General features: G+C 23.0%; 4 protein-coding genes across 4 annotated transcripts in view; 3 read left to right on the top strand and 1 right to left on the bottom strand.

Annotated features, from left to right (window-relative positions):
- Nucleotides 1-23,191, bottom strand: part of LOC127287865 (tRNA dimethylallyltransferase) — a 71,149-nt gene that overhangs the window by 13,358 nt on the left and 34,600 nt on the right. The window contains exon 4 of the mRNA XM_051315002.1: nt 16,869-17,004. Within this exon, the coding sequence (XP_051170959.1) occupies nt 16,869-17,004 (136 nt within the window). The remainder of the gene's footprint in view (nt 1-16,868; nt 17,005-23,191) is intronic.
- LOC127287878 (uncharacterized) lies at nt 56-1,480 on the top strand. The gene is made up of 4 exons (XM_051315020.1): nt 56-221; nt 492-836; nt 919-1,075; nt 1,285-1,480. Exons 1-4 carry the CDS (start codon nt 173-175, stop codon nt 1,403-1,405), a joined length of 672 nt encoding a protein of 223 aa, XP_051170977.1. The 5' UTR covers nt 56-172; the 3' UTR covers nt 1,406-1,480.
- On the top strand, nt 1,843-3,524 carry LOC127287872 (uncharacterized). Its single transcript, XM_051315014.1, has 4 exons — nt 1,843-1,971; nt 2,233-2,562; nt 2,947-3,091; nt 3,210-3,524. Exons 1-4 carry the CDS (start codon nt 1,860-1,862, stop codon nt 3,376-3,378), a joined length of 756 nt encoding a protein of 251 aa, XP_051170971.1. The 5' UTR covers nt 1,843-1,859; the 3' UTR covers nt 3,379-3,524.
- Nucleotides 4,460-5,775, top strand: LOC127287885 (uncharacterized). The gene is made up of 4 exons (XM_051315033.1): nt 4,460-4,551; nt 4,673-4,996; nt 5,070-5,214; nt 5,553-5,775. The coding sequence occupies exons 1-4, from the start codon at nt 4,509-4,511 to the stop codon at nt 5,692-5,694; spliced, it is 654 nt and encodes a 217-aa protein (XP_051170990.1). The 5' UTR covers nt 4,460-4,508; the 3' UTR covers nt 5,695-5,775.

Here is a 23,191-nt window from a genome sequence, read left to right as displayed (position 1 = left end):
ACAATTTATTATAAATATGTAAATTTTATTTAATTAAAATAAATAGTTGCACCTAATTAAATAGACGTCATATATTTGATCAGAAAGAATAAAAAAATAGGAGTAAGATCGATTATAAAAAGAAATCTAGATATTAATTTTGTTACAGTTGAACTGCAAAGTATCTACAATTATGTTGAATATTATTTTTATAATCGCAACTTTTTCTGTTGTGCTTCTGAGTAAGTTTATTTTATTATAAGAAAAAAAAATCATTTTCAATGGGAAAAGCAATTTTTCTCTCGCCTACTAAAATCTATTTAAAAAAAATAAAATACTATACTACTTATAATTAATTTATTATGAAATTTTCTATAAAATTTTTATAATTTAAAAAATAATTAATTAATTTATAATATATAATTTATTAAATTTTTATTTATTAATACTATAAAATTCTATAAAATTTTAATTTTTTTTTTTTGTAATTAATGAAAATTAATTTTTTACAGGTTTATCAAATACAGAGGCTCAATTAAATAGTTATTACAATTTAACACCAAATGATATAAAAGAAAAATGTATAAATAATAACTTTAATTTAACTAAATTAAAATTAAATTATAATGAAATGATAAATTTTGTTTTTGGAGAAACTAAACGTGAATTATCAATTGAGAATGCCTTAAAAACTGACGACAATTGTATGGGTGATTTAAATATCACGAATATACTTCAAAATGGATTCCAAATTATTATGCAAAATTGTCTTAAGGATGATATTTCCCTATCAGACGACGATATTAAAGTTTTAATTCGTCAAAGTTTAGACAAATTATGTGCTGTAACTCGATTTAGTAAATTTCATTTATTACTATTTATAAATTAATTATTAATTATAGTTAATTATTAAATTAAAAATATTCTCTTTCTTTGCAGTATTGTTCAAACATCATCTAAGCACTTGTATTGATGAGGATTACCACGAAAACTGTTTAGAAAACGTATTAAAATCAGCTAATTTAACACCTGAAACTTTAGAAAATGGAGCAGAATTTGCTAATTTGGGATTAAAATATTCTCCAAAAGGAAAAAAGTAAGTTTTTTTTTTTTTTTTTTTTTAAGAAAAAAGAATTCATTATTTTCTCATTTGGAGGAATTTTTTTTGCCTAATAGAAAGATAAGAATTTTTTTAAAATAAATATTTCAATAATTAATAATAATATTATAATAAAAATAACCAGAGAAGAATTTTCCTCTTTTTTTTGCATATAATTTATAAAAAAAAATTTCTTTTTTTTGTAGGACATCTGAAGATATATTTGACTGTTTCTCATATTCAATTGAAAAGTGTAGTGCTGAAGAAAAAGAAACAGAAAAGAAACTAGTTTCGAGAATAAAGGATACAATAAAAGTCAGAAATTAAAATTTTGAAATGTAAAAAAGAAAATTACATCAGCAAATGTGTATTCCTTTAAAATAAATTTTAATTTAAAAATTATTATTATTATTATTATTCGAAGTTAATTATGAAAAAAAATTTATCTTATATTATTTTTTTTTTGCAATATATTTATTTCACAATAGCAACAATTGCTTCAAAAGTTTAAACAAATGAATTTCCCGACTGCTCGTGACTATACATTGATAGCAAAATAAAAAAAAAAAAAATACAAAAGTTATAATGCAAAAAGATAAAATTCTTAGTTTTGAGAATGTATAAACGTCATACAAACAAAAAATTAAAGGACACAATTCTTTCAAAAAAAAAAAAAAACACAAAAACTTTATACCAATTGTATCTTTTACGTGACTTTGAAAAAATTACGAAAAAAAAAAATTAAAATGTATTGAATAATTTTTGAGGGTATAAATATGAAATGAAATTTTTCAATTGGCACAGTAAGTTTTCAAGAAATCTACAAAGAACGTTTTTCAAATTTTCAAAAATGTATCTTTTTAAACTTGCATTTTTAACACTGCTTGCTGGATGTAATGTATTTATTTATTTAATATAATTATTTACAATTTTTTTCTATTTTTTTTTCTATTATATACAAATTTTTCTATTTTCATTCACATTTTTCAAATAAAATTTTTTAATTCAAATTAACTAAACATTTTACATTTAATTAATTTATTTAATTTAACTTTTTTTTTTTAATTTCCAGTCTGAAAATAAATTTTTTAAAAATATAGATATTTAATAATTATAAAAAAAATTTTTAAAAAAGGATAAATAAATTTTTTCAGGTTGTCTCTCCTTGACAAGAGCACAATTATTTTCATATAAGCAATTAGATCAAGATAGTTTACTATCATTGTGTGAAAAAAATAATGTAAATTTAACAGAATTAGAAGAGATACATGAGAATGTAGAAGATTTATTAGCAAAAAGTATCAAACCAACTAAATTTCCAACACTTTCGAAACATTGTTTAGGCGATTCTCTAAAAAGTTATCTTCAAAAAGAAATGTCCATAGTAAAAAAATGTATTAATGGAACAATTACATTAAATAGCCTTAGCATTGATTTTCTTATTGACGAAAGTGAAAAAAAATTGTGTTCCCTCAGTAAACTTGGTAATATTATGAAAATATTTTTTAAATATATTTTTTTAATTTAAACGATTAAAAAAAAATTCTATTTTTTTATACAAAAAAAAAAATAATTTTATTTTTGTATTAAAAAAAAAAAATTCTATTTTTCTATACAAAAAAAATAATTTTATTTTTGTATTAAAAAAAAATTCTATTTTTTTATACAAAAAAAATAATTTTATTTTTGTATTAAAAAAAAATTCTATTTTTTTATACAAAAAAAAATAAATAATTTTATTTTTGTATTAAAAAAAAATTCTATTTTTGAATTAAAAAAAAAAGAATTCTATTTCTTTTTTATAAAACAAGAAATAAAATTCGTTTATATTATTTGTCATAAAAAAAAAAAAAAAATTTTTTTTTTAGCCTCGTATGATGCATATCTTGGAGAAAATTGCCTTAATACCACTAAATCTGATGAATGTGAAATGAACATATTAGCGAATACTACAATGGAAAATTCAAATGAATTTGCAAATTTAGGATTAGGATATACTGAAACTGGACGCGAGTAAGTCTTGAATACTCTCACTTATAAATTAACAATCTGTGAATTTTTTTTTTAATTACACCTAATTAGCATATATATATAATTTATTAATAATTATGGAAAAATTTGGAATTTTCAGAAATTTTGAAAAACTTTTTGACTGTGTATCAACTTCTATAAAAACTTCTTGTGACTTATGGCAGCGAATGACACGTGATCTACTAAAAAAAGATTTTATTGATAAGCTTAAAGTAACAATAACATCAACAACATCAACAACAGGAGCAGAAGAAACAACAGCAACATAAATTTAATTATATATGGTATATTATCCAAAAAAAAGGAATATAATTCAATAACAGAATTATTAAAAATATGCAATTATTGACTTTCAATTAATAAAACAATGTAACAAATAAAATATGAGAAAAATAAAATTTCATTTTAAAAAGTATTTATTAATGTTTATTACTTTATCCAAAATCTAAATGCTTCCTTGATAAAGGTTAAAATTTTTTAAAATTAAAAACTCAAACTATTCAAAAAATTAAAATTATAAAAATCGTTACATTTTTTTTTTTGGAATCGCGATTAATAATTATTAAATATTTGACAATAAATGATTCGTAAATAGGACAATCGATGCTATTTTTTAAATAGTTGTTAAATTAATTTAATTAGTTCCAATAGTTTTAATGATACACTAAAAAAAAAAATTTATTTGATTCTAATAATCGACTATTATCAAATAAATATTTACTTGAATCAAATAATTTTTACTTCAACAAAATGAATATTGACTGGAATCAAAATAAATATTTATATTTGGATCAAATAATTTTTACTTGAACCAAAAAAAAAAAAAATATTTACTTCAACAAATTAATTTTTACTGCAACAAAATAATTTTTACTTCAACAAAATAAATATTTAGTCAAAATAAAAATTTATCGCGGATTCAAATAAAATTTATTTGACAATAATCAAGTAACCGATTATTTGAGACAAATAATTTTTTTTCAATGTACATAAAGATTTTTAAATAATAAAATAAAATATGTATTTTTTATATTTATTTGGTTTTATATGTATATGACCTTTTGCCCTTTTACAGTGATAATAAAAAAATATTATTATTATTATTATTATTATTATTATTATTTGAGGTTCTTTATAAAAAGTAATTTTTTTTATCTTATATTCTTCTTTTTTTTGCAATACGTTTTTTTTCAATAGCAACAATTGTTTAAAAATTTTAAACAAACGAATTTCGTGACACTGATTGTGTCTTTACGTGGTTTTGAAAAAATAACGAAAAAAAAAAAAATTAAAATATTTTGAATAATTTGCTGGGTATAAATAAGAAAAGGAAATTTTTCAATTGACAAAAGTTAGTTTTGAAAAAAATCTACAAAGAGTGTTTTTAGAGAGACAAAAAATGTATTTTTTTAATCAAATATTTCTGGCAGTGTTTATTGGATGTAATTTATTTATTTATTTTAATTGTTTAATTAAAAATAAATTAAATTATTTACCTAAAAATTTAATTTTTATATTTAGATTTTAATTTTGACTTTTATCAAAAAAAAATCTAATTTACAGATTATTTTTCTTTGACAAGAGGACAAACATATCAACAATTAACTGAAGATGAACTCAAAAAATTGTGTGCAAATAATAATGTACATTTAGCCGAATTAAAAACACTTCACAATAATGTACAGAATTTATTAACCAATAGTATCACACCAACTGAAAATCCAACAAATGAAACACATTGTTTGGGCATTAATTTACAACATTATCTAAAGAGAGAAATGCACATAGTGGAAAAATGTATTAATGGAACAATTAAATTAGATAACAGTAGCATTCAAGCTATTATTAATGAAAGTGAAAGAAAATTGTGTGCTCTCAGTAAACTTGGTAAAATTATGGGAAATATTTTTTTAATATATTTAATTTAAAAAAAATAAAATAATTTTTTTTTCTTTTTTAGCCTCGTATGAAGAATATCTTGGAGAAACTTGTCTTAATAGCACCAGATCTGTAGAATGTCAATCTGATGCTATAGAGAATATTAAACTTGAAAATGCAAATGAATTTTCAAATTTAGGATTAACGTATACTGAAAATGGAAGGAAGTATGTTTTTTTAATTTGATATTATAAATTAAAATGTGAATTAATTTTATTTATTGATTATTATTTTTTTTACTATTATTATTTATTATTATTTATAATTATTTATTATTTTTTTCTTTTTTTATTTTAAGACTACGGTTTATAGAAAAAATATAACAGAAATAATTTTTTTCACCTTGATATAATAAACTGATAATTAACTAATATATAATTAACTTTATAATTATTATTAATTATTGATGATTTATTATTTTATTTTTTTTCCTTTTTAAACTTTTCCAACTGATTAAAATACATTTATAAAATACATTTTATTAAATAATTTTGGAAATTTTCAGAAATTGGTTAAAAATGTTTGATTGCGCAATAAATGAAGTCAATAAATCATGTGATATTTTGGCAAAATTGAAACATGAACAACTATCAAAAAAAGCCACTGACACTATAAATAATAGAAAAAAAGCATTTCAACAAAGCTAATATATATATATATATATATAAATTACTATTAAAAAATACATGTAATAATTATTGAACAATTAATTACTGGGAATTATTAAAATAAAATAAAAAAAAAAAAAAGCAAAATATTATTTTCCCTTAAATTAAACTATTTTTATTATTTAAAAAAAAAAGAAAAAAACTAATAGCTATTGTATATATTATTTTTATTGCAAAAAAAATTAATTAATTAAAACTAATATTCTATTAAAAAAATTAAAATTAATGAAAAAAAAACAAAAAATTACAAAAAAAAACAAAAATTTTTAAATTTAGTTTCCTATAATTTTGTTACTATTTTTTTTTATTATTGTCGTTTTTATTATAAAAACGTAATTATAAAAAATTATATTATTACTGTTATTATTATTGTTATTATTTTATTATTACTATTATAATTGATTGGTTCAATATTGAATTTTAAAAATATAATATCAGGGGAATTTTTTTTTCTCCCATTAAAAAAAAAAAAAAAAAAAAATGAAAAAAAACCGAAGTAAGGCCCAAACTTAAATTCAGTCTGATCTTCTCAGCAAAACTTATATATGTATATATATTTGTAATTTCCAAGAAGGACGCAAAAGACACCTCGAGAAATAATCTCTCTTGGACCGAAAAAGTTTCGCGCTTGTATATTATAGTTTCTTTTGCTCTCTTTCTTTCTCTCTTTTACACACACACACTTTCCATTCCCCATTATAAAAATTTTACTACATACATACATACATATATATATATACATTCTCATATCTCTGTTAAACACTTGTTCCTTTTCTCGCTCTTTCACTGGGAGTCGCGTTACCGGAAATGCCGTGCGTGCCAGTGACTAAAACCACGCTGAGTAAGTTCGCACGCAAAATATTACGAATGAAGGGAAACAAAAAAAAGGGATAAAAATAATAATAATAAAATGAAGAAAAAAAAAAAAAAAAAAAAAAAAAACAGAAATCACAAACGGAAAAAGTATGACTTCAAATTTTGAAGGGTGCGCGCCTCGTTTCTTCTTTTGGAGAGGGGCATTTATAGACCGAGTCTCATCGCTAACTGAATTAAAAAAAAAAAAAAAAAAAAAAAAGGAGGGAAATTACGTGTTCGTTGCTTGCAGAACGTTACCGGATTACGATTGATTTAAGAACAGGATGTCGAGGAAGTCACGAGTAAAAAATTGTTTGAAAAAAAAAAGTCTGCGAGAACGAAGGGAGACTTTTAATTTGCTTTTAACATTCATTTATATGTATATATAAATAAATATCAATAAAAAATTAATTTTACTTTGAGTTTAAATTTTTTTTTTTTTAAATACATTTTTTTTTAATAACCAAATTTTTTTTAATGGCAAATTATTCAAAAAAATTTAAATACAAAAATTTTCCAACTGTATAAATTTTTTTTTTTTTTTTATTTAAACAAAATTTGAATAACAAATTTAATTCTATTGTTTAACATATTGCCGGCGTACCAAGATAAGTTGTGTAATATATACGAAAAATGTAAATTTTGCATATGCAATAATAATTGTTTTTTTTTTTTTTACAAACATATTAAACAATAATTTATCAAATTTTATCAATTTTAATATTATTATTTCGAAAAATATTAATTTCAAATAAAAATTTTTATCACCTATCCTTCCAGGAATGATTCTAGTTTAACAAAATGATTTATATTTTATGATCACTTGATTTAATATCCACTCAGCTAATCATCGTTAAATCGCTATTTTGTATATTTTTTTTTAATACAAAGTGTGATGAATCAAAAAGTAATTATGTGGGCAAATTAAAAAGCAACAAAAAATAATAGTAAAAAAAAAAAAAAAAATAATAATAATAATAATAATAATAATAATAATAATAATAATACCAATAATAGTAACAATAATAATAAAATACTATTATTATTACTATTAATATAATTATAATTAATATAATAATAAAATAATAAATATTAAAAAAAATACTTAGTAACTTTTTTAAAATTTTTTTTAGACGAATATTAAGCAAAGTTAATTGAAAAAAAATGTTAAAAAAAATTGTCGATTCAGGGAGGAAGTTATGTTTATATATATTGTGTTATAAGGATTGAAACAATCCATAGACATATATTTCCGGCATCAGTTTATATATATATAAATGGCGACCACAGTTTCCGGAGTGGTTGACTTGAAAAGAATTTTCCAAGAATAACCACATATTCGATACAGATCTGGAAGATCTAATTTGTAACAAAATAATATTAAACAAAAAAAAATACTTTCACAAAATTTTTTTTACATAAAATAGAAAAGAAAGAAATTTTTTTTTAAATTTAATTTTTAATTAAAAATTAATTATTATAAATTATATATACAGTATAAATTATATTAATTAAATAATATAAATTACATAAATTAAATAATATAAATTATATTAATTAAATAATAATTTTAATTTAATTTATAATTCAAAAGGGATATTTGCATTATTTATTCCTTCAAATTTTCAGTAAAAAAAAAATATAAATTTCTCCCACGCAATCGTAAGAATTATAAGAATAATTTTGATTGTACACGAAAATTATAATCATCATGAAAAATTTGATTACATATTATGTCAAGATTGAAAATTAATCGTGACTTGAAAAGAAAATCTATCGAGTGTGACGAAAGAATAAAAAAAAAAAAAAAAAAAAAAAAAATGAAACTGCGAAAGAAAACAAAAATACGAATTAAGAAAAAAAAAAAAAAAAAAAAAAAAAAAATGATAACCGAGTCCGGGAAGAAAGGGAGGAGTTTTGTGGTCAGAAAACGGGACAGGAAGTGACGACATAGAATTGCCACTATGGTCACACATTTGATATTGTATGTGTACTTGGCAGCTGTCTACCAAGTGGCACTTGAATTGCAAAAGCAAACTTCTCTCATATGCTTTCTCTCTGTACTGATGGCAATTCGCGATGCTTATAGAGTTCCCCCCCCACAACCTTCATCTTTTTCTTACCCTTCCCTTCTTCTTCTTCTTCTTCTTCTTCTATTCTAATGTACATAATATCGACAAGAAACTGCATTTGCTATAAAGGAGAGGGTTTCACACACCCAACAGATGCGAAACACATTTCAATGGACAGACATCCTTCGAGACGAATGAGAATGACCCTGTCTAAACATATTCAAATATCCAATGACCTGCATTCTTAAAAGAATTATTTAATTCTATATAAACAATATCCATAAGGGTTGTTCTCTCTCTCTCACCCTTTTAAAAATATCTCTTCAAAACATTTTTAGTATCATTATTATTTTGAATCAGAAATCTCGGATTACGATAATAATTATTATAAATACCGAATTGTTTGACATAATTGAATTTGTAATTTAATATTTTCAATTACGATCTATTTTATAGAATTTCTTTTTTTAGTAAAAGAATTTAGAATTTAATTAATATTCAGTAGTTAACTAATTTATTATACTACTACTATTATTATTATTATTATTTATTGTTATTAATTAAATTAAATTAATACTTTTAATGGACCAACAGCATCCGAGCTACTATGGACCAAAGTGGACAAAATTTCGAAATTATTAATTTCGATAATAATTTCTCGGGAACAGTAGAAGAATAATCCGTAGATAGTGCTTTACAAAAAAATGAATTTTTGAAATGAACCAACAGTGCAGCATCCGAGCTACAATGGACCAAAGTGGTGAAAAAAACTTAGAAATTTTTAATTTTCAAAATAATTTCTCGGGAATAGTATAAAGAATTATTTCCAGATAGTACTTTACAAAAAATGTATTTTTGAAATGAACCAACAGCGCAGCATCCGAGCTACAATGGACCAAAGTGGTGAAAAAAATTTCGAAATTTCTAATTTTCGTAATAAATCCTCAGGAATATTATATAGAAGAATTATTCGCTGATAGTGCTTTACAAAATAATTTTTTTATTGAAATGGACCAATTAGCAGCATCCAAGCTACAATGAACCAAAAAGGAGAAAAAAATCTCGAGATAAACTCGTGCTTTATAAAAAATATAAATGACACTTTTTGAAATGGACCAATAGGCAGCATCCGAGCTACGATGGAACAAAGTGAAGAAAAAATTTCAAATTTTTTAATTGTCGAAATAATTTCTCGGAAATAGAAGAATTATCCCCAGATGGTGCTTTACAAAAAAAATATATATTTTTGAAATGGACCAATAGCAGCATCCAAGCCACAATGGACCAAAATGGAGAAAAAAACTCGAAATTTTTAAATTTCGAGATAAACTCACGAGAAAACCACCAAGATAGTGCTTTATAAAAAAAATGTAAATGGCACTTTTTGAAATGGACCAATAACAGCATCCGAGCAACAATGGACCAAAGTGAAGAAAAAATTTCGAAATTTCCAATTTTCGAAATAATTATAAAAAATAATCAACTGAATAACAAAAAAATGATAATCAAATTTTAAGTGCAATTAAAAAGGAACAAACAATAAATATAATTAATTTGTCATTTTGAGAAAAAGGTAATTCGCGTTTACTTAGAAAATCGTGTTGAAAAAACATGTTTAAGTAGGAAACTATTATCCCCAAGGATTATTGACACTTAAACATGGGTTGGTATATATATACATTCTTTAATGTTAAAATTAGAGTGAAATATTTTATAATAATACGACTTTAAAAAATCTTTTTCTCGATATAGTGATATATATATATATATACGTATAATGTGGAAAATTATATTAGAGGAAATAATCATTACAAGACACCTTTGTAATTTCATTTTCAACAACCCTCCATTAGTTTAAGACACACATTCCACTATATATGGACACTAACTGAATTATACAATAAATAATAATAATTTCTCATACACATGTGTGATTTTCTTTAACATGAAAGTTGCGTTTATATAACTATTTTATTTTTTTCAAAAAGAAAAACAGCAGATAAAGACATATTATTATGATGAAAGTAAAATTTTATTTATTTACTTATTTTTTTCAAGAATATTAATATTCTGTTCAAATAACCATGACTAAAAAAAAAATTGAAACAGAATTATTATTTTTCTAACTTTCCATAATGTTAAAAATGAAAATTATTAATTTACAGTGAAAAGAAATTTATTTAATTCAAATAATTGACTATTTATATAAAATAGTCAAATCAAATAAATTATTATCAAACAATTTGTTTCCATTGAATAATTATTATTTTTGAGTCAATTAAATCATATTTGGTTCAATTAAATATATTTACTTGAATAATTTTTATTTAAAGTAAATAAATTTTATTTGAACCAAATAAATTTTATTTGAATCCGCAATAAATTTTTATTTGGACTAAATATTTATTTTGTTCTAGTAAAAATTACTTGCTCCAAGTAAATATTTATTTTATTCAAGTAATATTATTTAGTCGAAGTAAATATTTATTTAGTTCATTTAATAATATTTACTTGAGCCAAATAATTTTTATTTGAATTAAATAAATATTGTATTATGAACCAATAATTTTTGTATTTGAAATAAATACCATTTAATTGACTGAAATAATAATTAGTTGATACAAATAAATATATTTATTTAATAATAATAATCAATTAATCGAGTATTTGAATCAATTAAATTTTTTTTTCAGTCTATTTTCTTAGTTTAATTGAAAAAAAATTGTCTACCTCTGTTAATTGAAATTAAAATCAAAAATTAAGTATAAAATAATTCCACCTCCCGTAAAATAAAAAAAAAAAATAAAAAGTTTACTTTTTCAAATAAATAAATAAATAAAAAGATAATGAAAAATAAAATGTAAGAAAATAAGTGAAATTAATTCTATAAAGAAATCTTAAAGATAAAATATTGTTTACTCTTGTGAATTAAATCCCCGTGTTATAATTGCGCTATTATAAAATCATAGTGCACGTGTTGAATTAAATGCTATCGAAAGCAAACCCTTAAATGTCTGATTATTATTATATGAACGTAATCACTTCGCAACTTTCTGCTTGGCGTTGGTCTTTAATATATATATATATATATGTGAGTAACATGTGTATATATATAAAATGCAACATTGGCACGTGTGTGATTGTAAAATATGTGTGCATATATCGTACGTGCATCGTATTACTCGTTATATAGACCTCGTAGTATATCAGGATTCGTCTGCACTAGAACGATATATATGTATATATTTTTATGAATGACTCGACCCCCACGCTTCATGTGCGCGGGAACGTATAATCTTTTATGAACTGAATGCACGAGTGCACTATAAAGTACTTCTCAACACACACACATATATGTATACTCATGCTATATAAATGTCTTTAAACTCGCAAACTGAAAAAAGAAATAAACGCACGATTAATAAAGAAAATTCAATATTCACTGAAAAAAAAACAAAATTTGATTTCAAATAATCGTGTACTTGACTATTATCAAATAAATATTTTAAAAATTTTTTTTAATTTTTATTATTATTTTTTATTACCTATTTTTTATTATTATTCATATTTATTTATTATATTTATAACTTGAATTACTTGGCTATTATCAAATAAATATAAAGGATCAAATAAATTTTTTTTTCTAATCAAAAAAATTGTATGCAAATCAATAATTTCTGTATTCAAAATAAATTTACTCTACTCAATAATTAATTATTTGGTACAAATAAATATATTTATTTGATAATAGTAAATTATTATAAAAAAAATTTATTTGGTTCAAATAATCGTGTACTTGACTATATATTATCAAATAAATATTTATTTTTGTATCAAATAATTATTATTCGAATCAATTGTATTTATTTTAATTATACAGAAATTATTAGTTCCAATACAATTTATTTAATTCAAATAAAAATTATTTACCTGTTATAATTTATTTTTTTTTGAAATTATTATTCTTAAAATAAAATATAATTATATTATTTTAAATTATTAAAATTTTTTTTTAAATTTAATTTCTTCTAATCGTAATTTTTATCGACTAAAATTATTATTTATCAACAAAGTCCACTTCTGGACCAAAAGGCTGAAGCTTAATAAATAAATAATAAATTATTATCAGGATTATAAATTAATTAATAGAATTTTGATTTAAAATCGAATTTTCGTCATTCTTTTTTTGAATAAAAAATAATTGGAGAAAATTTTTTAATTTTAGAAGAAAGTCTAATTTTATATAATATATATTAATATTATAAATTTTGATAATATAGTGTATTTTAGAACAGTCTGGGTCACACGATCTATCGTCGTTTTCAACCTACATGATAATCGCTTCTGAGTATGTGATATGTATATATTATTAAACACACGTAGAAAATAATCGCTTATATGTGTGTGTGTGATAATATGTGAAATGCCTCGCATTAAAGCGCCATCCACTCACCCACGATATATCGCTTTTGTTAGTATAAATTCCGCGAATTAGCCGGTACGATGAGATTTTCTTTCATCCTCAGCCAGACGGATCGAGTAAGGTCTGCCTCCCAGGAATCATTTGACCATTCTCGACCGTCACGGCGGTCGAGAGAGAAAAAGAGAGAGAGAGAGACGATTCTGATCTTTTTAAACGCCAAGAACAGGAAGCGCCTTGATCTCTCCCTCTCTCTCTCTCTCTCTAGACGAAACCATTGCTATAGTGATTTTGTGTCTGGTACCGGCACAAGAGAAAAATTGCGATATTATTTTATCAATTCTTTCTCTCTCTATATATATATTGTATATAAAATTCCATTCGCGATATCGTTTCCTCCCCCCTCACCCCTTTTTGATCGATTTTCCTCTTCTATGAGGAAAAGTCTGTCTGACTTTTTTTATTCTTTTTTTTCCGCAATATCAGGAAACCACATATTTTAACAGGTAATAATGTTTCAAAAAAAAAAAAAAAAAAATGACGTTAGAATAATAATTACGGAGGAAAATTGCTTGCATTCGAAATTGAATTATACGAATTGAAGTAATTACAATAAGTTAATTAAGTGACTTTAAGAATTAATTAATTGAATATATTTTTAATTTTTTGTACTATTTATTTCCTTTTTTACTATTTATTATTTGTTTTTTTATTTTTTACTATTATTTTCTTTTTTTTTTCTTTTTATTATTTATTTTTGCATTAAATTTTGTCGAGTGAAAAAATATATAGGTAACAAGTCCTTTTTTTTTCTCCTATACAAATTTACTCTAAACAAACACAATATTATATATAAGTCGTCATGTTTATACCTCTCTATATAGTCAATTCAAGAATGGAAATAAAAATTCTTGATGTAATGTTTACTGGCGTTAAATTGCTACTAAGATAACTTCACTACTAATTCTGAGAAACTATATAAAGAAGCAAATAATAGGTGGGTATATAGACGCGTAACAGAATTCAACTCCAACTGCATTCTTATAATATTGTAAACCGGTTAAAAGAATTCTCTAAATACAAGTTAAACATAGTTTCCTCAATAATTTATCATATGATACTTTCAAAAAGATCTATTTAAAAAAAAGTAAATCAAAGCACTATTTAAAAAAAAATTTTTTTGAAAAATTATTTCCCTTTACCTGAAACAAAAAATTATGCATAAATAATAATAAAAAAGTAAAAGTAATTAAATAATAATAATAATATGTAATAATAAAAAAAATTTTAATAAATAAATAAATAATTAAATAATAAATAATAAAAAGGGAAATTTTATAGAAATATTAAAAAATATTTTTAAATATTAAAAATATTATAAATATTATAAATATTAAAAAATATTTCAAAGAAACAAAAAATAGAAAAGCAAAATATTTATTGGTAAAAAAATAGTGTTAATATTGTGCGATTTTTTTCAGCAAAAATTATGGGATATGTCGTCTAGTTTTTTTTTTTTTTTTTTTTTTTTTTCATTTTTGCACGTGGTTCCTTTTGCCACTTCAAAGTACATCACTGGCGTGGGTGGAATTACGCAGGCATTTATTTAAACTCGACCCATTTCCTTCGTCGCGCGACGACGCTCGTCTGGACGCCCGCAAATCGCTTCCGCGAACACGCGAATTTATTGCCGAACGGCTGAGCATCCTGCTCGATTCATGAGTCTATGATAACTAGTACAAACATGTCTCATAAATTCTGACACTCAAATAATTGAGTCTCTATATGTTTTACAAAAAAAAAAAAAAAAATTATACAAACACGCCCAATAAACGAATTTCAAAATTTATAATATATCAAAAATAGAATACAAAAAAATTTTTTTTTTAAATAAATAAAATTATCAAATAATTAATTAATTATATTTTAAATGGTTTCTATAATAAATAATTAAATATTAAATAAAATAATTTTATAATTGTCAATGTTTGGAATTTTTTTTGAACAAAAAAAAAATTATTTAGAAATTAGTTCAGGTTTGATTGAAGGAAAAATGGAGAAAAAAAATTTTTTTTTCAATAATTTTCATAAATAAATTATTATATCCTGAAAGAATCTTTACCTCGAGATTGAATAAATTCTACCCACATATAAAGTGCGTTTGGAGAGTACTGGATCGAATGGGAATTTTTTTTTTTTTTTTAAGATAAAGAAGTGAATAATGTGGAACAACGAATAACCTATTGTTTCAACTTCATAACTTAAGCAGCTTTTATTTAGTCATTATCTAAGCCATATTTTATTTAATCCACTCCCTATTTATAAACCGTATCTCATTCGCTTTCTCGAAACATTTCCTACTATATATGTCGATCTATTCTCCTTTAATATCTTATGAATTTTCTCCTCTCATTGCTTTTATTATTTTTTTTTTTTTTTGCACAACGATATCCAAATAATTATAATTTTTTGAAAATCTAATCCAAAAAATTGGGAAATAAATTTGTAATTTCAGAAATGGAATATTTTTGTAATAAAAATTTTGTAGAATAAAATTTCGAATGAATAAATTTATTCATAGAGAATAAAATGTTATTCGAATAAGGGAATTAAAAGAAAAATTTCCTCAACAAGATGATTTTCTATAGAAAAGTGAAAAATTCGATAAAGGAGAACAATTCTATACAATTAAAATTCGGTGATACATATAATGAAAATTCAGAATAGAAATTCTTTCAAATGAAAATTCAATTTGAAAATAATTCCAGAATCTTATCAAAATTTACGAAGAATATAAACTAAATTCTCAACAAATCAGAAAAAAAAGAATCTAATTCTAATCTGAAAAATGATCATCGACTCTCTATATTGGTTTAAATGTCGATTCAGTTTGCAAACAATTCTATACAATTAAAATTCGGTGATACAATGAAAATTCAGAATAGAAATCCTTTCAAGTGAAAATTCGATTTGAAAATAAGTCCAGAATCTTATCAAAATTTACGAAGAATATAAACTAAATTCTCAACAAATCGGAAAAAAAATGAATCTAATTCTAATCTGAAAAATGATCATCGACTCTCTCTCTATATTGGTTTAAATATCGATTCAGTTTGCGTATATATATAGATATAGAATCGATATAAAGTTGAATGCGAGTGGGTTCGTCGTTGGTGGTGGGCCGTAATAACGGGAAAAGTAAATCGGATCGCCTCTCACTCTTGACCGAAGCGGGTAAAGCGGAAAAATTCAAATTCCAACTGGCTGTTCGCCATACTCAACGACGGTTAAGCACCAAGATCCAAGCATATTTACTCACTCGGGAGGCAAATGAGAGCAGTTACTTAACGCATTTCTGAGAAAGTTTGCAACACCGTCATATATACTAAATTCGCATATACGCACCTTTAAATTATCGAAAAAAAAGAATCACAAATTCCCTCACTTCCAACAAACAAAGATAAGAAATCGAATCAAAATATTTTTCGATAATATATTAGAAATATTGTTTCGAATATTGAATTTTCTATTTACGAAATTATGAAGGAAATTTAAGAAACAGTATTTATGTAATAAAAGTGATGTTTGCAAACAGCCTTGGCGATAGTCGAAATCCGTTAGACGTCAAGGACGTTCTGGACATTTAAACCTATACAAATAGTATTTATTCGGCCAAAAGAGTCTTTTTTTTTGCAATGAGCTATAAAAAAAAATTAAAAATAATTTAGCTAATAAATATTTGAATTATTGTCTTTCTTTTTTCATTTTGTATAAAAAACAAGAAGATAAACGAAAATAAAACATACCTGATCACAACGAAGCCACAATATTATTAAATCCTTGTATCGAAGAGGACCGCCAATTCCACAACCACCTCCTGTTCGTTGTAATCTTAAAAGCTCCGAATGTTGTCTTCCAAACTTCTCATAAATTTCCAGTGACCTAAAAATAAATATTATTTATTAGTATCTTTATAAAAAAAATTATAATTACATATAAGTATACTGTAATTTCCCTTGACAAAAAAAAAAATTCTTTATCTATATTTACAATTTTTCATTTTCAAAATAGAGATTATACGTAGAAAAAATGTTAAATAAGGAAAAAATTTTATTTCAACACGTGACTAAAAAGAGATAAATTTTCTTTTTTCCTCGCGACAATATTATAAACGAAATTCTAAAACCTAAAATATCCCTTTCGTCTAGACTATGAAAAAAAAAGCAAAAAGAATCTTCTATCTAAAATAGAATACAGGTTCAAGTTTAGATTATTTATTCAAATAAAATCGTACAATCTGAAATTATATAAAATTTCATTAAAATCAAAAATTTAGATAAAAATTAACAAAAATCTAGTATAATAATTCAAAATTGGAAATTTTTTTTTTTCTTTCAGGGATTTTTTTTTCAGTGTAAAGAACTTGATACGTGGGCGTTTTAATGATTGTTTAGTATAGACGCGACTTGCTTCCGTAGACAGCACATTGAATGTGTGACACGCAAGTCTATTTCGAATGTCAAGAAGAAAACATTAAAATTAGCGTGATGCAGTCGGGAGAGGTGTCTGACCGAAAGGGAACGAGGTAAATGACCTATAGAGGAAAGAAAAGTCTAATAGGTATGAAGCAAAAAAAAAAAAATAAAATAAAAATAAAATAAAAAATTCATTGGCATAGGTTAGAAATTTTGAAAAGGCTGACTGATTGGCCCTGACTTTTCGATACAGAGAAAATTCCTCAAACGACAAATAACGGAAATACTCGTGACGTCTTTATCTCTCTCTCTCTCAAGGGAAAAGCAGCAGTTCATCTGTTATAAATTGCACACATCGAAAATCGAGATTCATCACCTTTCACGCAAAAGAGACGAAAATTAATGGGATTTTATTTATTCAAAAATCGATTTTATTATCCACTCAGATTCGTTTTATGTTCAAAAAAATTCGAAATTTTATGACAAATAAAAATAAGTTCAGATACTTTAAGGCACTTTAGATAATTCTCACATTAGATGATTCAGATTTTAGATGATTCAGAATACTTTAGATAATTGAGAATACTTTAAAATAATTCAGTAAATATCAAAACAAGTGTAAAAAAAAATTCACAAATTTTTCACGAAAAAAAAAGTTAACGAAATCTTTGTAAAATTTCGAAGCTCTAAAGAAAGATAACAGCTTCTTTTTTTCCCCCTTTTCAAAATCTAATAGTTTTTCCCGAGGCTTTTTTTTTTATTGTCAATTTATCAAATGATTACAATCAATAAACATGTATTAAAGCAACAAGAATATAAATGTTCAGGAAATTATTATTAATGAAAAGTGATTATTTATTGTGAAAGAAAATAAAGATTATTATCACAATTTTCTTACGTAACATAATATAAAATTTCTGCTCCTTTTATGAAACAAAAAGGAAAATTAAATTCTTTCTATACTAAAAAAAAAATAATTTTATTTGATTTAAATACTCGATTACTTGACTATTATCAAATAAATATTTATTTTTATCAATTAATTATTATTTAAATCAATTAAATGGTATTTTTTTCAAATACAGAAATTATTGATTCAAATAAAAATTATTTGCTTTAAATAAATATTTATTTGATAATCTAGTATTTGAATCAAAAAAATTTTTTTTTCAGTATAAAATGAAATTAATATTGGAGATTTAAGAAAAGAAAAAATTTGTTTAATTCCCACGTGTTTTTAGAAATTGGCACACATTATGCAATATCAAATCTAAATCCTAATCATTATACATCCCGTTATAGTGTCATTGATTCAAGTTTGTCGAGTCTATATAATAAATTGCCGTAGGCGTATATTGTACGTAGGCGCGATTTCATTGATGAAAAGGAACGAGAAAAGGACGCAGGAGGTCCTCGAATAGACTTTATCGCTCATTCGTGGAAGTCAATCAGCAAACTACAACTTCCTTTCGGAATATCCAACATATATAATATGACGAATCCATTTTGCAATATATTTATATATATACATAAACCCCTCACTAATTTTTTTTTTTTTTTTCCTTAACCAAGAATTGACGAAGCATTGCTAATTGCATTATATTCATTAGCTTAGCCTGTGCGCTCTTATTTACCGGACACATATATAGTCAAAGTAGAATGTGCAAACGAACAAAAAAATTAAAAAAAAAAAAAAAAAAATTAAACACTTATATCAAATTATGGAAACAATACTAAAAAGTTAGAATAGAATTAATTTTCCCTTTTTCACATGTAAATTCACAAATAAATTTTTATTTGAATCAAATAAATTTTATTTTATTTCGCAATAAATCTTTATTTTGGACTAAATATTTATTTTATTCAAGTAAAAATTATTTGCTCCAAGTAAATATTTATTTTGTTCAAGTAAAAATTATTTAATTAAAGTAAATATTTGTGTTTGATTCAAGTAAAAATTATTTTATTCAAGTAAAAATTATTTTATTCAAGTAAAAATTATTTGCTCCAAGTAAATATTTTATTCAAGTAATATTATTTAGTCAAAGTCACTATTTATTTGGTTCATTTAAATATTTACTTGAATAATTTTTATTTAAAGTAAACAAATTTTATTTGAACCAAATAAATTTTAATTGATTTTACAATAAATTTTTATTTATTACTAAATATTTATTTTATTCAAATATAAATATTTGCTCAAAGTAAATATTTTTTTTGGTTTAAGTAAAAATTATTTTCTCCAAGTAAATATTTATTTTATTCAAGTAAAAATTATTTGCTCCAAGTAAATATTTTATTCAAGTAATATTATTTAGTCAAAGTCACTATTTATTTGGTTCATTTAAATATTTACTTGAATAATTTTTATTTAAAGTAAACAAATTTTATTTGAACCAAACAAATTTTAATTGAATTCACAATAAATTTTTATTTATACACTCAGAGAAATGGTATATTTGTCTCTGAGCCTACTAACTCATTTATTTGTTGCAAATATATTTTATTTCATTGAAATAAAAAATTTATTTGAGGCAAAGAAAAATTTATTTCTGACAAATAAAACTTTTATTTACGCTAAATAAATAAGTTAGTAAGCTCTGAGACAAATATACGTTTATTTAACTCAAATATATTTTATTTGGTTCAAATAAATCATTTCTCTGCGTGTACTAAATATTTATTTTGTTCAAGTAAAAATTATTTAATTAAAGTAAATATTTGTTTGATTCAAGTAAAAATTATTTTCTCCAAGTAAATATTCATTTTGTTCAAGTAAAAATTATTTAGTTGAAGTAAATATTTTTTTTTTGTTCAAGTAAAAATTATTTACATCCAGAGAAATAATTTATTTGAACCAAATAAAATATATTTCAATTAAATAAACGTATATTTTTGTCACAGAGCCTACTAATTTATTTATTTGGCATAAATAAAAATTTTATTTGTCTGATGTAAATTTTTCTTTAGCTCAAATATATTTTTTATTTAAATAAAATAAAATATATTTGCCAACAAATAAATGAGTTATAGTATAGGCAAGAAGACAAATATACCATTTCTCTGAGTGTAGTTCAAGTAAAAAATTATTTGGTCCAAGTAAATATTTATTTGATTAAAGTCAATATATTGAATATTGTTCAAGTAAAAATTATTTTAAGTAAATATTTATTTGATAATAGTTAAGTAATCGAATATTTGAATTAAATAAAATTTTTTTTTTCCATATAAATACTATCGTCGATATGGGTCAAAGTGAGGGGTTTAAGGACCTGTGATGTGCGATAATTAGAGTTTGGACCATGTGAACAATATATGACAATGTCGCAATTTTTGGCCATATAATAATTCGTTGATACCCCTTTACTTAATTATAAATATCAACGCATGTTCTTTTATTTTTTATCAATTGTACACACATATATATATAGTTTATTAGTCTCTCTTTACTATAACGTGTCTCTCTGCTGAACTTATTGACCTATGCCATTTTGATTATAACGAGATCTCGGTTAATTATGTCGCCTTCAAATCGACACGTAATATTAAACATACTTTCACTTCATGATCACGTCTCATATATGTAATAAATGTTGATAACAATACAGAAAATTATTTTTAATTATCGCGAAATTTTTTTTTTTTTTTTTTTTTTTTAAATTTTCTAGTTTCAATTTAAATAAATATATTCACCATAAATAATCTTTTTTTAGAAATTTTCTGAATAGAAGATTACAAGAGTATGTTTAATATATATATAAGATGTTGATCGTGATGTTGGATTATACAATAAGACATACTCAATGTTTTAGAAATGATTTATAAGTTTGTTTCGATCCGTGTTCACAAGGCATTTTATTACCTATCGAGATTTATTTTTGGACTAGTTTTCGTAGTAGGTTAGAAATTGTTTGGCGATAAATCTAGACAGATGTTGCCTGTAAAACGTGAAAACATTGTGATGATCGCAAAAATAAAAGAAACATTTACATGCGGAAAATAATTAAATGTCTCTATAATTAAAATTTGTAGTTATAATTATCAGATTTAAAATAAGAAAAAAAGAAATTTACTACTTTTATTTTTACATTTAAAAATTCGATAAAAAAAATTCTGTCAAATTAAATATTAACTTGAACCAAATAATTTTAATTTAAACACTCAGAAAAATGATTTATTTGAATCAAATAAAATATATTTAAATTAAATAAACGTATATTTATCTTAGAGCCTACTAACTTATTTATTTGGCATAATTAAAAATTTTATTTGTCATAAATAAATTTTTCTTTGGTTCAAATAAATTTTTTATTTCAATAAAATAAAATATATTTTGCAACAAATAAATGAGTTAGTAGGTTCTGAGACAAATATATATAATTTCTCTGAGAGAAGTTAAATAAAAAGAGGTATATTTGTCTTAGAAGAAAATAGACATTTTGTTGCAAATAAATTTTTTTTTATTTAAATAAAAATTTGACTTAAATGACAAATAAAATTTTTATTTACACCAAATAAATTGGTCTACTAGGCTCTGAGATAAATATACGGTTTATTTAATTCAAATATATTATATTTGGTTCAAATAAAATATTTCTCTATATCATATAAGATATAACTTTAAAAATCAAAAAAAAAAAAATTGTAATTAAAAATTATTTTTAAATTGAGAATAAAGTTTCTTTTTCGAATGTTTAAATTTTATATAATATATCAACAATTTCTAATACGAATAATCAAATATTTTTTTTCCATAATTATCATATAATGACTAATTGACGTTTCATTTAGAAAAAGAAATATTCATCTCCAATCTAATCTCGCATAAAAAAAAAAAAAAAAACACATATATCACTTTTGTAAGTCATTAAAAATTTAAGCTATATCAAAATTCATTCTCAATATATGTAAATTTTTAATGAATCTAAATACTCTTCATATAAAAGAGCATTGAACGAGATCACAAAAGTTGCGTAACGAGCGCGTAACTATATACTTTGCAAGAACCAAGAAAATGCGATGGAGCAAAAGAGCGAGAGATCAAGGGAAGAATAAACGTAGAGAGCTATTGATGACGATGGGGAATTGGGAGGGAGGGGGGGGGGTGTAACAGGAGAGGGCAAGTTGAATGGGAAATTCACTTTCTCTCAAACGAGTCAATCGTAACCTCGACACCCTCAACCTCCTTGGACTCGAGTGCTCGTTCCTCGTATACATATATTTTATATGTGTGAATTCTAAGATACATAGAAAAAACCATATTGGATAGTAGGTCAACGGGGTAGATTTAGTTTCACATATTTTAAAGGCGCCACCAAATGCTATAAATACACATTGTTTTTTTAATCTCAGAAAAAAAAAAATTTTTCTTTCCAATGCAAAAATAATAAAAAGACAGGTAGAAAAATCTCAATGAAATGCAATTCAATGAAAAGATAAGCACATTCACTCACGTATAGGACAATTGATAATGATCATTTGCTGTGTGGAGAACGGGAAAATGCTTGGAATTCCAATGCAGGATATTCTAAGTAACTGCACACGCAACAAGAAATGTCGAGTGTTAGGACAATTTTTTAAATTGAAATAAAAAAACTCATTTTTTTTTTATTTTAATAAATTCTAAATTTGAATATTATAAAACTAAATTTTTA

Source organism: Leptopilina boulardi, unplaced genomic scaffold (genome assembly GCF_019393585.1).
Source record: "Leptopilina boulardi isolate dan_hultmark-lab unplaced genomic scaffold, ZJU_Lbou_2.1 LbouV2_123, whole genome shotgun sequence".
Classification (NCBI taxonomy): domain Eukaryota; kingdom Metazoa; phylum Arthropoda; class Insecta; order Hymenoptera; family Figitidae; genus Leptopilina; species Leptopilina boulardi.
This window is presented reverse-complemented; position numbering and strand designations above follow the sequence as displayed.